General features: G+C 41.0%; 1 protein-coding gene across 4 annotated transcripts in view; it reads right to left on the minus strand.

The window, feature by feature from the left end:
- The window catches only part of LOC311592542 (serine/threonine-protein kinase Sgk3), a 112,756-nt gene that overhangs the window by 14,555 nt on the left and 82,326 nt on the right, over nucleotides 1-15,875 (minus strand). For all 4 annotated transcript variants that reach the window (XM_084773076.1, XM_084773078.1, XM_084773077.1 and 1 more), the window contains 7 exons: nucleotides 12,143-12,192; nucleotides 9,203-9,260; nucleotides 6,355-6,438; nucleotides 6,121-6,252; nucleotides 3,642-3,754; nucleotides 3,512-3,548; nucleotides 2,036-2,122 (listed from right to left, as the gene is read on the minus strand). In XM_084773076.1, the coding sequence (XP_084629202.1) occupies nucleotides 2,036-2,122; nucleotides 3,512-3,548; nucleotides 3,642-3,754; nucleotides 6,121-6,252; nucleotides 6,355-6,438; nucleotides 9,203-9,260; nucleotides 12,143-12,192 (561 nt within the window). The remainder of the gene's footprint in view (nucleotides 1-2,035; nucleotides 2,123-3,511; nucleotides 3,549-3,641; nucleotides 3,755-6,120; nucleotides 6,253-6,354; nucleotides 6,439-9,202; nucleotides 9,261-12,142; nucleotides 12,193-15,875) is intronic.

Raw genomic sequence — 15,875 nt, forward strand, 5'->3', positions numbered from 1 at the left:
GGGAAACAACAACAACAACAACAACAACAAAACAACAACAACAACAAAACCCAGGTAGCACAGGATCCACAATGAGGAGAAAGTCCTCCATCAAAGTGATTACTTTAGAATTTAGCGAGGAATGGCAGTGCATGCCTTTTATTCTGGAACTTGGGAAGAAGTTAGGAGGATCAGGATGGGGAGGTCAGCCTAGTTATTATTTAAAATGTTCCCACTTGAATGAAGAGCTCATCTGTTCACCCATCCTTAGTCTCACTGTTTCCAGGCCTGCCTGCAAATTCTTGAGCTCAGGGGAGCTTCTTCCTACCATGTTCCAGGTTACAGATGAATTCCTAATTTAGTAATTATCCATTTTCTCCTTTAGAGTGAGAATTATAATGAAGAATTACTAAGAATTACAGCCAGGTGTGGTGGTGCATGCACACCTTTAATCCCAGTACTCGGGAAGCAGAAGCAGGTGGATCGCTGTGAGTTTGAGGCTAGCCTGGTTTACAAAGTGAGTCCAGGACAGCCAAGGCTACACAGAGAAACCCTGACTCAAAAAACCAAACCAAACCACCACAAACAAAACACACTAATCACAAGTTCACACACATTAATTATACATATTAATGAGGTTTCACATTTCCATACATATACACAGAAAAACCTTTTGTGTGTGTGTGTGTGTGGTTTGCTTCATACATGTACGTGTACCACATGCATGCAGAGCCCTCACAGGCTAGCAGAGATTGATCTCCTGGAACTGAAGTTATGCATGGTTGTAAGCCACACTGTGTGCTGGGAACTAAACCCCAGGCTTGGCAAGAGCAGCAAGTACTCTTAACTGCTGAGCTGCGTCTCCAGCCCTGAAACAGCCTTTTCTTTGGAGGGGGAGTGTGTGTGGGGAGGGGGAGATTGGAGACAGAATTTCTTTGTGTAGCCCTGGCTGGGACTTGGGCTTCTGCCTGCCTCTGCCTCCCAAGGGCTGGGATCAAAGGCATGTGTCACAGCTACTAAACACAGCTTTAGTAAGGTATGTGAATACTGTTCAATACTCTTTAAAGTGTACAATTCAATGCTGTAAGCACATTTATGGTGTAGGGCAACTATCTCCACAATAAATTTTAGGACACTTTTACTTACTTGAATTTTTAGATTAGAAATATAATTAAATGTTTAAAGATGTTCAAGGCAAACTTTAAAAAAAATACTTTTATTTTATTACACATGTATAAAACAAACTACATACAGCAGGGAGAACCATGTGACAATCATGAGAATAATGAGTTCTATACATGTTACATTCATAGTGACTTGGCCATCTGCATTCATCCCTTTTGAAGTGTCTTTCCTGCCTTCTTGGGTCTAAATTTCCGAATGAAATTCAGTATCTATCCTATCTCAACTCTAATAGCTTAACTTCTTTAACTTAATCTAAGACAATCTTGTCCCCTAATCAACTAAGCTTGGTTGTAAAACTAAACTATCTTGTCTTCAATGCCCCTCAGAGACTTGAGGAGGAGTAAAATTTAAATTCCTGAGTGAACCAGCAGTGTGGGTTAGCAGCTTCCAAAATGTACAACTTGACTTAAGACAGTTTACTACCTGACCAGTCACCCAATATACTTTATAATGTTGGAGCCTCATCTTCAGCTTTCTGGCCTATTATCTCTGCCAGACTTGTTTGCAGGGCAGGAACTACTGAGGACTTGCTTACCCTGACTTGGCAGAGTGCGGCTGTCGACTCTGCCTACATCTAAGTTGCCCATTTTTAGGCAGATGCTGTTTGTGGCTGGAATGAGGACATTTTGCCCAATGGTTGGTTTCCAAAGCAAACTTTTAATATCAAGAACATATAAACATGTTATCTTTGTCAGATCATTCAAAAGGATCCTGTGGCATTTCCCAACCACAGGGAAAAATCCTCCCATACACTCTTAACTTTACAGAGAGCTGGAAGCTCTAACAAGTTCTATTTCAGCTCTTCTGCATATGCAGTGTGACTTGTATTTATCCATTATAAATTATATCAGTGATCAAAGGTATTTCTTACCTCTGGTGTCCCACAGAAGGTTGTGGTGGTATCAGAAATAGCGATTCCTTCTTTGCAAAGTCCAAAGTCTGTTAGGACAACATGCCCCTGCCAAATACAAGGCAGCAAGATAAAGCAATGCACAGACACGAATTAACAAGCTCCTAACTGTAACTTTTTATTTTGCATGTACATATATGTGCCTCCATGAGTCCATGTATACCGCATGCAGGCAGGTGCCTGACAATACCAGAAGCCTCAGACCCTCTGTAACTACAGATACAGGTGGTTGTGACTCACCTGATGCAGATGCTGGGAACCAAGCCTGAGACTAGCAAGTGCTCTTAACCACCGAGCCATCCCTCTAGCCCCTTAAACTTCTTTTTAAAAAGATTTATTTATTGTATACAACGTTCCGCCTACATGTAACACTTGCATGCCAGAAGAGAGCACCAGATCTCATTATAGATGGCTGTGAGCCATCAAGGTGGTTTCTGGAAATTGAACTCATGGACTTTTGGAAGAGCAGGCAGTGCTCTCAACCTCTGAGCCATCTCTCCAGCCCTTCCCCCCATTAAACTTTTATTTATTTATTTATGTGTATGTGCAAGAGAGAGAAAGAAGTGTGTACTTGTGTGTATTTGTGTGTGCATGTGCATGTGTGCAGGCATGAAGACAACTTTCAAGGGTTGGCCGTTCCTTCCACCCTTGGCCCTGGAGTTTGCACTCAGGTTGTCAGATTCTGTGCTGAGTGTCTTCAAGCCACTGTGTAGTCTTGCCAGTCTAGTGTGTGTGTGTGTGTGTGTGTGTGTGTGTGTGTGTGTGTGTGTTTGAGACAGAGTTTCATAGAGGCGAGGCTGGCTTTAAGCTTACTATGCAGTAGAGAATATCTAGATGCTCCTGCCTCCACCTCCCAAGTGCTAGGGTAAAGCCAAGGCTTCCTGCATGCTAAACAATCTACCCACTGACTTATATCCCTGGACCTGAACTGACAATTTTGAAACCCTTTTTATTTTAAAATAACTATAAAAACAAGTAAAATTGCAAAAACGTAGACTACAACCTCATCCGGCTTTACTTCAAAGCCAAAACTTTGCTCAAATGTCAAGCAAGAAACAGACAGAGTACAAAATTGCTAATTACAATATTGACCTTGTTTCGTGTCACTGTTTTGAGAATGTACAACCCTGTATGTGCATGTGTAGTCTATGCAATCTCTATGTATTGTAGCTCTCACCACAGTCAAGAGAGGGAACAGCTTCACCATAAAGGGACTCCTCCACGCTAGGCCTTTATCTTTGTGGGCTCTCTGTTTTTTCAACCTGTCCCCTTAGAAACACTATCAGGATTCCTCAAAGCAAAATGTCATTTCAAAAATGTAACAGAAATGCAATCTTACAACATGGAACCTTTAAGATAGTTTCCTAACATGCATAACAACAACAAAGTGAAAACTGTAAGGTTTTTTTTTTTTTTTAAGATTTAAAAAACACTTACCATCGAATCCAAAAGAATATTTTCTGGTTTCAAGTCTCTGTATCAAATTAAAAGAAGAGAAAAATCTGAATGTTGCCTGGAATTAAATACTTAAAAGGTACTTTGCACGCAACGTAAATGAGTGATTCACCTGTACACTATTTTGATGGAGTGCAGGTAACCCAAGGCACTGGCAATCTCAGCAGCATAAAACCTCGCTCTGTGCTCAGGAAACGACCTTTCTCGTTGTAAGTGAAAAAATAACTGCGAATTGATGGGAAAGCTGTTAGTATCAGTCACATGTGGCATTACACAAGAATGCTGAAAGTTCCCAAAAGCACAGGGCTGTCCTGTCCACATCCCTCATCGGCAACCGTGTTTCCTATCGCTCATCCAACTCTCGTACTAGTCCATCTTCAAACATGCATCTTTGCTGCCCTCACTGACTTCTCTCGCCTCCCACATACTCCACTGGGTCCTCGCTGCGATAGTATCCACACCGTTCCAGATAGCCACTTTAGAAAACGCTGCCATGTAATTATCTGTAATTACTATGTGATTACCTGACCCTTCTTGTAAGGCTTATTAAAAAAAAAAAAGCACTTCTATTAATCAATCTCCCCAACAGTGGTTTTTGTTTGTTTGTCTGTTTTTGGTTTGGTTTGGTTTGGTTTTGGCTTTGGAGACAGGGTTTCTCTGTGTAGCCTTGGCTGTCCTGGACTCACTTTGTAGACCAGGCTGGCCTTGAACTCACAGGGATCCACCTGCCTCTGCCTCCCGAGTGCTGGGATTAAAGACGTGCACCACCATGCCCAGCCCCTCCCCAACAGTGTTAAGGTAGGACTCAGAAAGGCTGAATTGCCCAGCAGCCCATAGCTTATTCTCGACACTCCACTTGGCTCTAATGAAGAGATTAGGTAGTACAGAACTCCATGTCCCGTGTGGAGGGTTGAAGTATGACTATCAGGGAACAAATCACAGCGAGAACACAGGAGCTGGGCACAGTGGCGCACATCTATCATCCAGCACTGGGCGGCTGAGGAGGGAAGGCTGAGGCCTACAGCCTAGGCTTTCTACAGACAAACAAGGAAGGTATGGTTGGGCGGTGGTGGTGCACGCCTTTAATCCCAGCACCCGGGAGGCAGAGGCAGAAGGATCGCTGTGAGTTCGAGGCCAGCCTGGTCTACAAAGTGAGTCTAGGACAGCCAAGGCTACACAGAGAAACCCTGTCTCAAAAACAAAAACAAGACAAAACAAAAGGAAGGTATGGTGGTACACGCCTTTGACCCCAGCCCTCAGGAGGCTGAGGCAGAGAGACTGCCATAAGTTTCAGGACATCTTAAGGATACACAGAGAGTGCCAAGTCAGAAGGGAACTACATATATAGCAAGGCCCTGTCTCAAAACAAACAACAAACAAAAACATGAGAAAGCATTGAAAAGAAAAATGCCTCCCCATCCGGTGTGGTGGTGCATGCCTTTAGTCCCAGTACTTGGGAGGCAGAGGCAGGTGAATCACTGTGAGTTCAAGGCCAGCTTGGTCTACAAAAGTGAGTCCAGAACAGCCAAGCCAAGGCTATACAGAGAAACCCTGTCTCAAAAAAGCCAAAAAAAGAAAAGAAAAAAAAAAAAAGAAGAAAGAAAGAAAGAAAGAAAGAAAGAAAGAAAGAAAGAAGCCTTCCCAACGCTGGGATCAAAGGCGTTTGCCACCATGTGTGACTTCATTTTCTATTTTTGGTCCCCTTCATTCTATACGTAACTGAAGAACAGTAACATTGAGTTTTTCTTCTTTGCTGAGATGGAGGGATAGGTGAATGCTTTGTAAAGATATTATAAAATCTACTAGTTAAATAAACTTGTGGGTCAAAGGTCAAACAGATTACGTAAGTAGGGAGTTGGGAAGTAGAACAACGGGAATGGCTGCGCGCCGGAGCCCTGTTACCAGGCTGCCTGAGCTCACCACGTAGCTCTGACTGCATCACTCCAGCAGCTGGATGTGACGTAAGTAATACACAGCGAGCCAGAACCCTGGACACGTAAGTAATACTTGACACATATTATCACTGTATCGGTTACTGTATTAGTAGAATTTCCAGAAAGGGTATCAGTAGTCTTCTGAATTAAGAGTTTTGGGGACCATGGATAACTGTCACGAACAAAAAAGGGGGATCTGTGATTAAAATGATTTTTCTTTAAAAAAAAAAAATCCTTTCTCCAAGATCTGTCAGACTCTTTAGCATGCTGACACACATGTACCCTCTGGAAAGGGATTGAACATGAAGCGCCACCCACACAGGCTTCACCTCAGTTAGTTACAGTTTGCTCATCTTAGAAAACAACGTGTTGGGCTAACACTCACAGGCAATGGTTAAAACAATCGCTATCTGCATCACACACCACGTTCCACGCTAACATTGCAGTTTTCACTCTTGCAATATAGCTTTGACAAAATCGTCCTCTATGTTCTGCACGGTCTGCAGAAGGCTGTTTTCACTCTGCAAACAGCACTGTCAGCTCAATGTTTTACAGAAGAACTTTTTGGATTTCACATTACTCGTTTTTTCCTGGATTTCAAGTTACTCGTTTTTTTCTAGGGACAATCTGTGTTAGGCAGCTAATTATAAAACTCACCTCCCCTCCATTAACAAAATCCAGAACAAAATAAAGCTTTTCGGTTGTTTGGAAAGAATAGTGCAATCCAACCAAAAATGGGTGTTTCACATTCTTCAAGAGCACATTGCGTTCAGCCATAATATGCTTTTGCTGGAAAAAAAAAATACAAAATATCAATTTGTATTATATACCAGAAAACAACTGCTAATAAAGAAAATAGGCTCCAGAGAAACAAGAGCTATTTTAGTTTACCTCTTTTCTGTTGAGAACTACTTTTTTCTGTAACACTTTGACAGCATAATATTTTCCATCCAGTTTCCGTTTTGCAAGAAGAACCTGTTAGGAAGATTTGCAAATGATTGGAGAGTTGGTAAACTTAAAGTTTTTTAAGATTGCTAAAGTTTCTAAAATGCAAATCCATAAGGGATTTTGTTTTAAAGAGTGAATATTACTGAATTTTCTTTCTATAATTCTCCTTTTCCTCAGATTTTTCCTTTTTGGATTTTGAAGGCAGGGTTTGTTTGTTTGTTTGTGTTTTTTTCTGTGTTAACAGCCCTGGCTCTCCTCGACTCACTTTGTAGAGATCATTTATTTTACTTAATATATTGGGAATGAGATTTTTACTAAATTGGTCACCAAAGTAAACACTACACAAGGACTTTCTGTATGTGTCGGCCTTAAGCCCTGCAGAGTTTGTTTAGGAAACACTGCAGTGGAGCTGTCGAGATGGCTCAGCGTTTGGTAAAGGTGACTGCTCCCCCGCCTGATGACAGGTTCGATTCCCGGGATCCACGTGGCAGGAGAGAATTGACTCCCACACCCTGCTTTCTGACTTCCATACACACTGATACCCACAAATAAATAAGTGAATAAAAAGAAAACATTGAAGCTATAAACTTCATCACTACATAAAAGGGAGGGAAACAATTTTTTTTTCAGTGAACAAAATGCACTATTATTTTATGTGGGCTTCTCTTACAGGCTCTGAATCCACAAGAATTCGGAGGAAGAGGCAACACAGACCACTGTACTTTTATAATGGTCTGGCTTGACTGTAAATATTAGAAAACAGAGGATGTGATGCCAGAAAAGGGAAACATATTCTAGGTCATGCTATACATTCACAATGTTTTAGTCAACAACTGACATATATGGCATAGACAATGGCATATATGGCATGGCCCAGACATGCAGTAGGCTGTAATACTTAAGTTTGCCTGAGTCTACTTCGTGATGTGATGAGAACTGCTCATGTATGCATTTATTCAAACACATTTGTAGTAATGTGACTATAATGTAAGCTATTTGAGATGAGCATACATTAGGCTGCATAACCAGTAAACGACATGTCCTGAGGCACTGTGAGATAACCTAACACACCAATGAGTTATGGGTGTGTTTACTTCTAAAACCTCCACTGTCTGGTGCAAACGCACAACTTCAGTCTAAACATGAGGAAAAACACCAGAGCTGCCCAACAGAAGGGCTTACTACAACAGACTTCAAAACTGTCAAGGTTGGCAAAAACGAGGAAGTCTGAAGAACTGACAGGCAAGATGAACCAGGTAGACATGAAACCAAAGTGCAAAGTGGCAGCTGGGTAGGAAGAGAAGGTCAAAGCTGCAAAATCTGAGTAAATTATGCCTGTTAATAATGACATCAATGCTGGTTTGTTGTGACAAATGTACCACATTGCTGTAAGGTGCCACCATGCCTGCCTTAGCTTGCACATATTAAACCGGTTTTATAAAGTATTCATACCTATACAGCAGTACATGGGCAAACAGAACATGCCAGATCTCCCAAAGCACCTCTTGTCCCATCAGTCCTGAATTCACCTGATCCCTCCTCAGGGGTATCACACCCACTGTTTTCACTGGAAATAACTAGTAAGTTCGACTTTTAAAAATTATATAATTACAACTATACAGATAAAGTCCCGTTTTCATTTCTTTCACTCTAAATTATATGTTTATATCGTAACATGTGGAATAGATTTCACGCTCTATTCTGTTACACACAAGATTCTATAATATATATGCTTTCTTGATAAAATTATTTGTTTATAATGATGATTTGAGCATGCCTGCATATACCTTTCCTAGTGCCTATGTGTTCCTGCTCAATGTGTCACAGGTCTTAAAAATATTCAGCATCAATGATTAACAATCATAATGTCTAAACCCAGGTTTGTTCATGTATGAATGCCAAATATGTGACGGAGGTCAGTGTGTGTCGGGGCGGGGTGTAGTTCCAACAAACTGTACTATCAGCCACATACCCACACGGGAAAGGTGAACAGCTGTGCTTCATTTCATATTACATACAAGAACCAATGCCTGTGGAGGCTAGGTGTAAGCAGAGTTTAAAAAACCAACAAACAAAACCAACAAACCCCTCTATTTTTGTTTTGTGACAGCACACCATGCTATGTTTGTTGTCTAGGCTGGCTTCGAACTCAATCTTGCCCCCTCAGCCTCCCCAGTAGATGGGATTCTAAGCATGCACCAGCGTATCCAGCTAACGGTTTGCTGCTGTTTTCAGTGGAAAGTGAGTAAGGGTGGGAGTAGGGGGTGGGGGAGAAGAGAGATGATTTATCCAGGGTTGACTGACACTAACTTCTTGACATCTGTTTTTAATGGCAGACCATCTATAACCTGATGAACTGTAATTACTGAGAGCAGGATCCATTTCTAACTCTGCTGCTTGTATTATTAGCACAATGCCCAGCATATACCAAGTGATCACTACTTATCTGATAAGCAAACACAAATAGGATTAGTTAAGTAGGGTCAGTTTCTGCTCTCAAAGCAACTGAGAAAACTTAAAAGATACCAAAAGATACCAAGTACAAGAAAATATAATTAAATACATACATAATTATGATTTTACTACAATTTTTAAAACTGAAAAAAAAGAAAAGAAAAGAAAAGAAAAAAATCTATGTGGTGATTCAGATACATTGAGTTTTGCAACTTCCAGCCACTGTCAAGTTCTGGGATGACTCTAATGCTCTTAGATTAAGCCAGGTCTTCACACACGTGCAAAGCAGATTCTCTCTACGTGCTTAATCACAGAAGGGGGCATTAAACACTCTTACCTTGCCAAAGCTGCCCTTTCCAATAACTTTTAAGAAATCGAAGTCAGTTGGCTTAGCACTGAAAGAAATTAACAATGGCAAAAAAAAAGTGAGTCTTCTAGAAATTAAGGTAAGAGCTTTTAAATATTTCCTTGTATCTCATTAACAAATTAATGTGGGGGACAAAATCCACAGGCAAGATTTCCAGGGTTTTTATTACTGGTACATTACATATAAGCCCTCAAGATAAGCCCTGTTTAAGCTCTGTTTAATACCTCAGTAATAGCCTAAGAGGAAAAAAGAGAGACAAGCCTTTATTTATAGGCTTTATAATATATAGATACAGATATATCTCTCAAAGAAGTTTCTTTCTGAGCCAGTTTTATTCATCACATACCCAAGCACTGCACTGGTGAACACACTTAACTACGTACGTTTGGGTAATTCTGAAAAACAAGGTAGTAGGTCCCAGCACCCAATAAAATGCCAAGAAAGCTTCTGGCAGAGAGAAGTCTCCAGTGTTTCACATCTAAGTCCCGTAGTGCACACTCAAATGAAGGCGTTCTCCCGACCGTTCTCTCGGATGGCAAGGCAGGAAAGCCAGGACCAAACCTCCTAGCAGACAGTTCTGTATGTAGGCAGATGCACATGGTAGCAAGGAGGGTGCTGAACTTTAAGCAGCGAGGAGTGTTTCCTCCCACACAGCCTGAATTCCTAAGATCTAATGGGGAAGGGGAGGTGGGGGCAAGCACATTGAGGTTTGAAATGTCCACTAATTAACAAAACCAACCAGCCCACAAAACAAACAAAAGGCTGATTCGATGAACCCAGCACGTGAAGGTGCTTGGTCCCTGGGGACCCACATGGTACAAGCAAAAAACTGACTCCTACGGGCTGTCCTTTGACCTCCACACACACATGCCATGGTGCGCGCGCACACACACACACACACACACACACACACACACACACACACACACACACAAAGTAACCAAATAAAACATAAAAGGTTTAAAGTCTGTTCATACACATGTAACCTAACACGAGGTCTAGGTTAAATATTAAAATAGGTAACGATGAACAAAAATGCATTAAGCAAACAAGCCAGACTCAGAAAGGCAAATAGCACACGTTTTCTCTCATACGCATAATCTAGATTTAAATACATATATCCTCTCTCACACACAGAGGACGCAAAAGCAGGAAGACTCTGAAGGGAGGAAGCAGGATATGGAAAGAACTAGGGAAAAGACTAAAAAAAAAATAGAGGAAATAAAACGTTTCCTTCATATGTTGTCAAGGTTTAACAATACATGCATACAGCATACACACACACATACAGACAACATGAAAACAGCAGGGCAACTATTTGGCAGAGAGGAAAGGGACCACAGGAGATAGAGGGGGCACAGTGTGTATGCTCTGGGAACAAGGATAAACAAAGCATAATGACACATATATGAAAATGTCATAAAAAGCCATTACTTCATATGTTAACTAAAACGGTCAATTAAAAATAAGCAGGAGATATTAAAATACTTAACTACACATAGGTGTATTTCTTCTACAATAAGCTGTTCTTTGGGCTATTTTGCCCTTCAGCGACATAATGTTTTAAACAGAAGGAAGCAAATGTGACCATGGAAATACATGCAAATCTCTCCAGGAGCAAACAGGATGAGCCCCCACATAAGTGCTGCGGTGATCCCTAACTGAAACCACATTTCCATTTCTTGGTGCCACTCTGCTCAGAGCTAGGAATGACAGAAACACATGCTCAGAACTCAACTTCCTCTACCAGCTACAAGCCGAGCCTCCTGCGGCCCTGGGCCTAATGACCCCATAGTGAGGGGCTGAGCCTCTACCTGCTGACACCGGTGACAGCCCCCACCCCCACCCCAAACTCTTTCCTCTGCAGAGCTTCTTGCTCAGCTCATGAAGTTCACCAATGATTTGTCAAATGCGATGGTCAATTTTCAAGCTTTATCTTATCTGCCCCACTGGCCACATTAACAGAGTTAAAATACTTTCCCTTCAACACATTTTTCTTCTCTCGACTTCAGGGCACCACACTCTTGGCTCCCCCTCCTTAGTCTCCACTAGACATCTTCCCTGGTCTCATGATGCTAAATCCCCGAGTCATTTCTCCCATCTGTCTATACTGTCCCTCCTCAAATTGTTAGGCAGGAGTCCTAGGTCCTCTATTCTGAATGTTCTAGGCTTGTTTATAAGGAACTGTTGGATGTAACAGGGAAACAAAGCCTACGATGGACACCCTTGCTTTTAACCAACATGTATCAGACTATTCTCAAAATCGCAAGCAATGTGGGGGGAAGTAGAAAACAAAGTTTAACACCCCTTAACATGTTGATATCCACCATGATGCCTCTGGAACAAGCTAGCTAACAACCAGAGTACGACACTGAGAAAAGCATCATTCAGGTCTGAGGGAGGCTTTTCCTTCTCTCCACCCTACCATGAACACAGTGTAGGATGCTCTGTCCCTTAAGGAAGAGTCAGCTGATCTTCCTTACCCAAAAACAAAGCAAACAGAATACAATGAATAGCTTGCAGATTTTTAGAAACAGCCATTTTTGAGTCAGCAAATTGGCTCAATGGTTACAGGTATTTGTTGCCAAGGCCAACAGCCTGGATTCTATCCCCAGAACCCACATGCTAGAAAAAAATCAACTCCCACAAATTGTTTTCTGACTTACACACACACACACACACACACACACACACACACACACACACACACACACGTGAACAGTGTTAAAACAAAGTCCAGCCTTTTCCTTGGGCTCTGCTAGAGCAATGAAGCACACGACAGCAGTATATTATATAAATTCTAACTATTGATAACTATTGACCGACTTCACATAAGTGCACATTCTCCAAAAAAAAAAAAAAAGAAAAAAGAAAAGAAAAGAAAAAGAAAAAGAGATAAATTAAACCTACTGAGGATTTCCAGTTGGTCCCAGGTTGATGTTCTGTGAGGTAGAATGTGGCTGTTCAGCAAGGGGAAGAAACAGTTTTCTCATTAGTGTCCAAAGATCAGCAATTGATGGATGCTTTGATACAAAACTACATTAACTGTACAAAGACAACATTTATGTTGAGAAATCTCAAGTCCTAATTCTTGAAATATAATCAATATGAGCAGTCACTTTTATTATGATAACTTTTAAGAGCAGTTGCAAGGGGAAAGATGAGCCAAAAATGACACTTAGAAGTCAACAGGCAAAGCTGTTTAGGAGAGATAAGCACCGAAAAAGCACTTTAATATGAGCAATCAGTTCTACATTAAAAAACTGGTCACCATGGCTGATTGCTTTTCAAATATTAACAATTCTTTTTTAAGCCAGGATGATGGCAGTGATGACTACAAACAGATATCCTTGAGTGCAGTGTGGAGACAGGAGACTGACCGTAGCATCCTCGGTCGCTTTCTACCTTATCTTTAATAGACAATCTTGCTGAGCTCACAACCTGGCTTATCAGTCAGGCTGGCTGTTCAGTGAGCCTGGGGATCTGTCTGCCTCCACCCCGAGTGCAGGAGCTTTGCTGCCGTACTCAGCCTTTCTCTGGGTATCGGGGGTCCAAACTCAGGCTCATCCACTGGCACATTGACCTCTTTCTCTCTCTCTCTCAGGCCCTGGTACAATTACCTCTAAGGCAAATACAACAGGATTTTCTCTGATCCCCAGCAGTACAGTGGCTCCAAAAATTTAGACACAGTACACTGAAGTCAGGGTCAACTCAGCAATGAATCCTTACACTACAATGCAATTTAACTTCAAAAGATTCTAGTTCAATAATAGCTTGAAACTCAACTTAAAATTCCTAAGTTGAATCTAGTGACTGTGTGACAGGAGGCATTTGTTTTCCCTGCAGGTACAAGTGACCACACCAGAGCCTGCGGGCATGTATTCTGCTTCTGAGCTTCAAACCCATCCCACAGTAAGCACTTTAACAAAAGCCAAGTGAAATCTGATGCCCATAAACCCACTTTGAAACTCTTTATACATCCAGGAAATTAAATGACTTGTATGTGTGTGTGGTATACACACCTTTACAAGAATATAATTGCATTCCAAGTAAGCTTATCTTATTTTTACTGAAATCTGTTTCAGATTTATAGTCTCTAGGAGGCACAGTACGTTATAAAAATGATAAACTGCAAACACTCTCAAGGTTCAAAAATTCTACAGTAGGCTTGTTACTTAAAAATATTACAGCCAACTTTAAAGTCACAACTCTAACTTATTTTCTGTTTAATACCTTGACATGAAAAAATGTATACAATAAAAATTTCAATGTCCAGAAGAGAGAAATACAGAAATCACAATAGTGTAAGTCAAGACTATTTAACCTGTAAATATGCTAGTTCTTGGAATGGGATCTGCTGTGGGGTAATTTAACATGAGACTAAAGTCTTAGGATTAAATAGCAGTGTTTTTTGTATCTAACAATGCAACTCCACGTTATAAATCTATACGCCGATTCTTTTGGCCTATATTCTTTTTACCAGCAAGCTTCCTTTGAAAGGACTTTTCTTACATAGATGCAAAGAGACAAGTAAGTGTGGCGTAACCCGCATGGATAATTTATCTCCTGATTTACATCACTACACAGCTAGTATTTACTACTTGTTAATGACTTCCCTAACCAGGGAGCATGTCCCTGAAATGGTGAAGATTAGTCAAAGGTAAACTACCCAGTATTTCACTGTATCTACTATGCTGAGAGACGATGAGCGATCACTGTATTGATGGTAAGGTAAAATTTATGGACAACTAACTGAGATTCTGAGTTTCTTGGCTTCCCTTGACTTAATTTTTCTCTTTAAAATAAGGGGAAGGAGGCACTACAGAGATGGCTCAATGGTTAGGGCCACCAACTGTTCTTCCAGAGGACCTGGGCTTATTCCCACCACTGACTGGGTGGCTCACAACCACTTCTAACTTCAGTTCCAGGGGGTCTGATACCCTCTTTTGGACTCTGCAGGTACACGTGGTGCATAGACACACATTCAGGCAACACACACACACCTATACACACATATATTCTATTATACATATTTATATAATTATATATTTAATTCTATTCTATATATAACAGAATATATGTAATATATATATTAGAATAGAATTAAGTGTTTGAATAAATAAAATAATGGTTTTTAGGGCTCATGAAGTGGCTCCATGAGTAAGGCCTAATAATTTGCCTTTGATCCCCACCCAGTACCCATGTGGCAGAAAGAAAGAATGTACTAACTACCCAAGTTGTACCCCATGGCATGTACCCCACCCCAAGTTTTCTTAAAGCCACCTTTCCTAAAATCAAAATAAAGTGGTTTAGTTCTAGGAGCCCTACAAGAACTCGTACAGCCATGATCTTTATTTAATGGCTTAATTATTTAATGGTTTAATTAATTAATGGTTAATTATTTAATGGTTCTTATACTTGCACAGGTGGGGCAGAGAAGCGCAGTGGGCAGAGGTGCCTGCCGCCAAGCCTAGTGAGCTGAGGCTGATCCCCAGGGGACTCACTGGGTGGAGAGAGAGAACCAACGCCCACAAGCTGTTCTCTGACCTCCATACCATGCCCCCACACATGCACACGTGCCCCCACACATGCACACGTGCCCCCACACATGCACACGTGCCCCCACACATACAAGTAAATCAATGAAGAAGTTCTTAATAAACATATTCTTCAACAACCTAAACCAACATATTTTCCGTATGTAGCAAGTTAGCAGCCCAAGTGTCTAAAGCTGTATTTGCATGGATTTTACTCCTTAGAGCACCGTCTGAATAGCTTGTCTTCAATTAAGAGTATAAGCCTACAGTTGGGTAACAAAGAAAATACTAGGAGACAGGTGATTTTTAAATATTCATATCCTTGCCAACAGATTATACCAATATTTATATAGCATTTCATTTCACCTTTGTATATCTTTTAGAGAAACTATACTTCAATATGAAGATGATTAAAATTTTACATATTGATTTCACATAATAGTATGTCAAAGCTTACTTTAAGATAGGACAGGCCTGATCATGCTGAAAAAAAAAAACATTGATTTTTTTTGGGGGGGGTAAAAGATTATCTCATCTCTATATATTCCTAGGTGGGTAATTTTCATATTTGACATATGCTGATCAACTACTTGCCAAGAGTACGTACTGTTTTTACTTCTAGTTATAACATACAATACTGTGATTGACATTTTTACATTTTCTTCACAGCACCCAGAGATGAATATTAAAAAATAACTTCCAAAATAAGCTTATTTTACTTAGTTTTAACATTAAGAATAATTTGCATTATGCTCTTCAGTATAAATTACAATTTCTCCACATTTTGTAAGAGACAGTGCTCAGGGCTGCGAGACGGCTCGGTGGTTAAAGCACCTGCTGCACAAGCAGGAGGACCAGAGCTTGGATGCACAGAAGCTGATAACCGCCAGGTGGGCGTGGTGGCCTGCCTGTGACTCCAGCCTCAAGGGTGGAGACAGGAACCCCCAGAGCGAGCTGCCTGGCAAGACTAGCTATGCTGGTGAGGCATGGGTTGACTACGAGATCCGGCTTCATTGAGTGAAATGCAAGCACACTCTAGAAGACTCCCAGTATCAACGTCAGGCCCCCACACATATGAACCGTACAACACCACACACATATCCATG

This window comes from Acomys minous, assembly GCF_964271855.1.
Source record: "Acomys minous genome assembly, chromosome: 1".
Classification (NCBI taxonomy): domain Eukaryota; kingdom Metazoa; phylum Chordata; class Mammalia; order Rodentia; family Muridae; genus Acomys; species Acomys minous.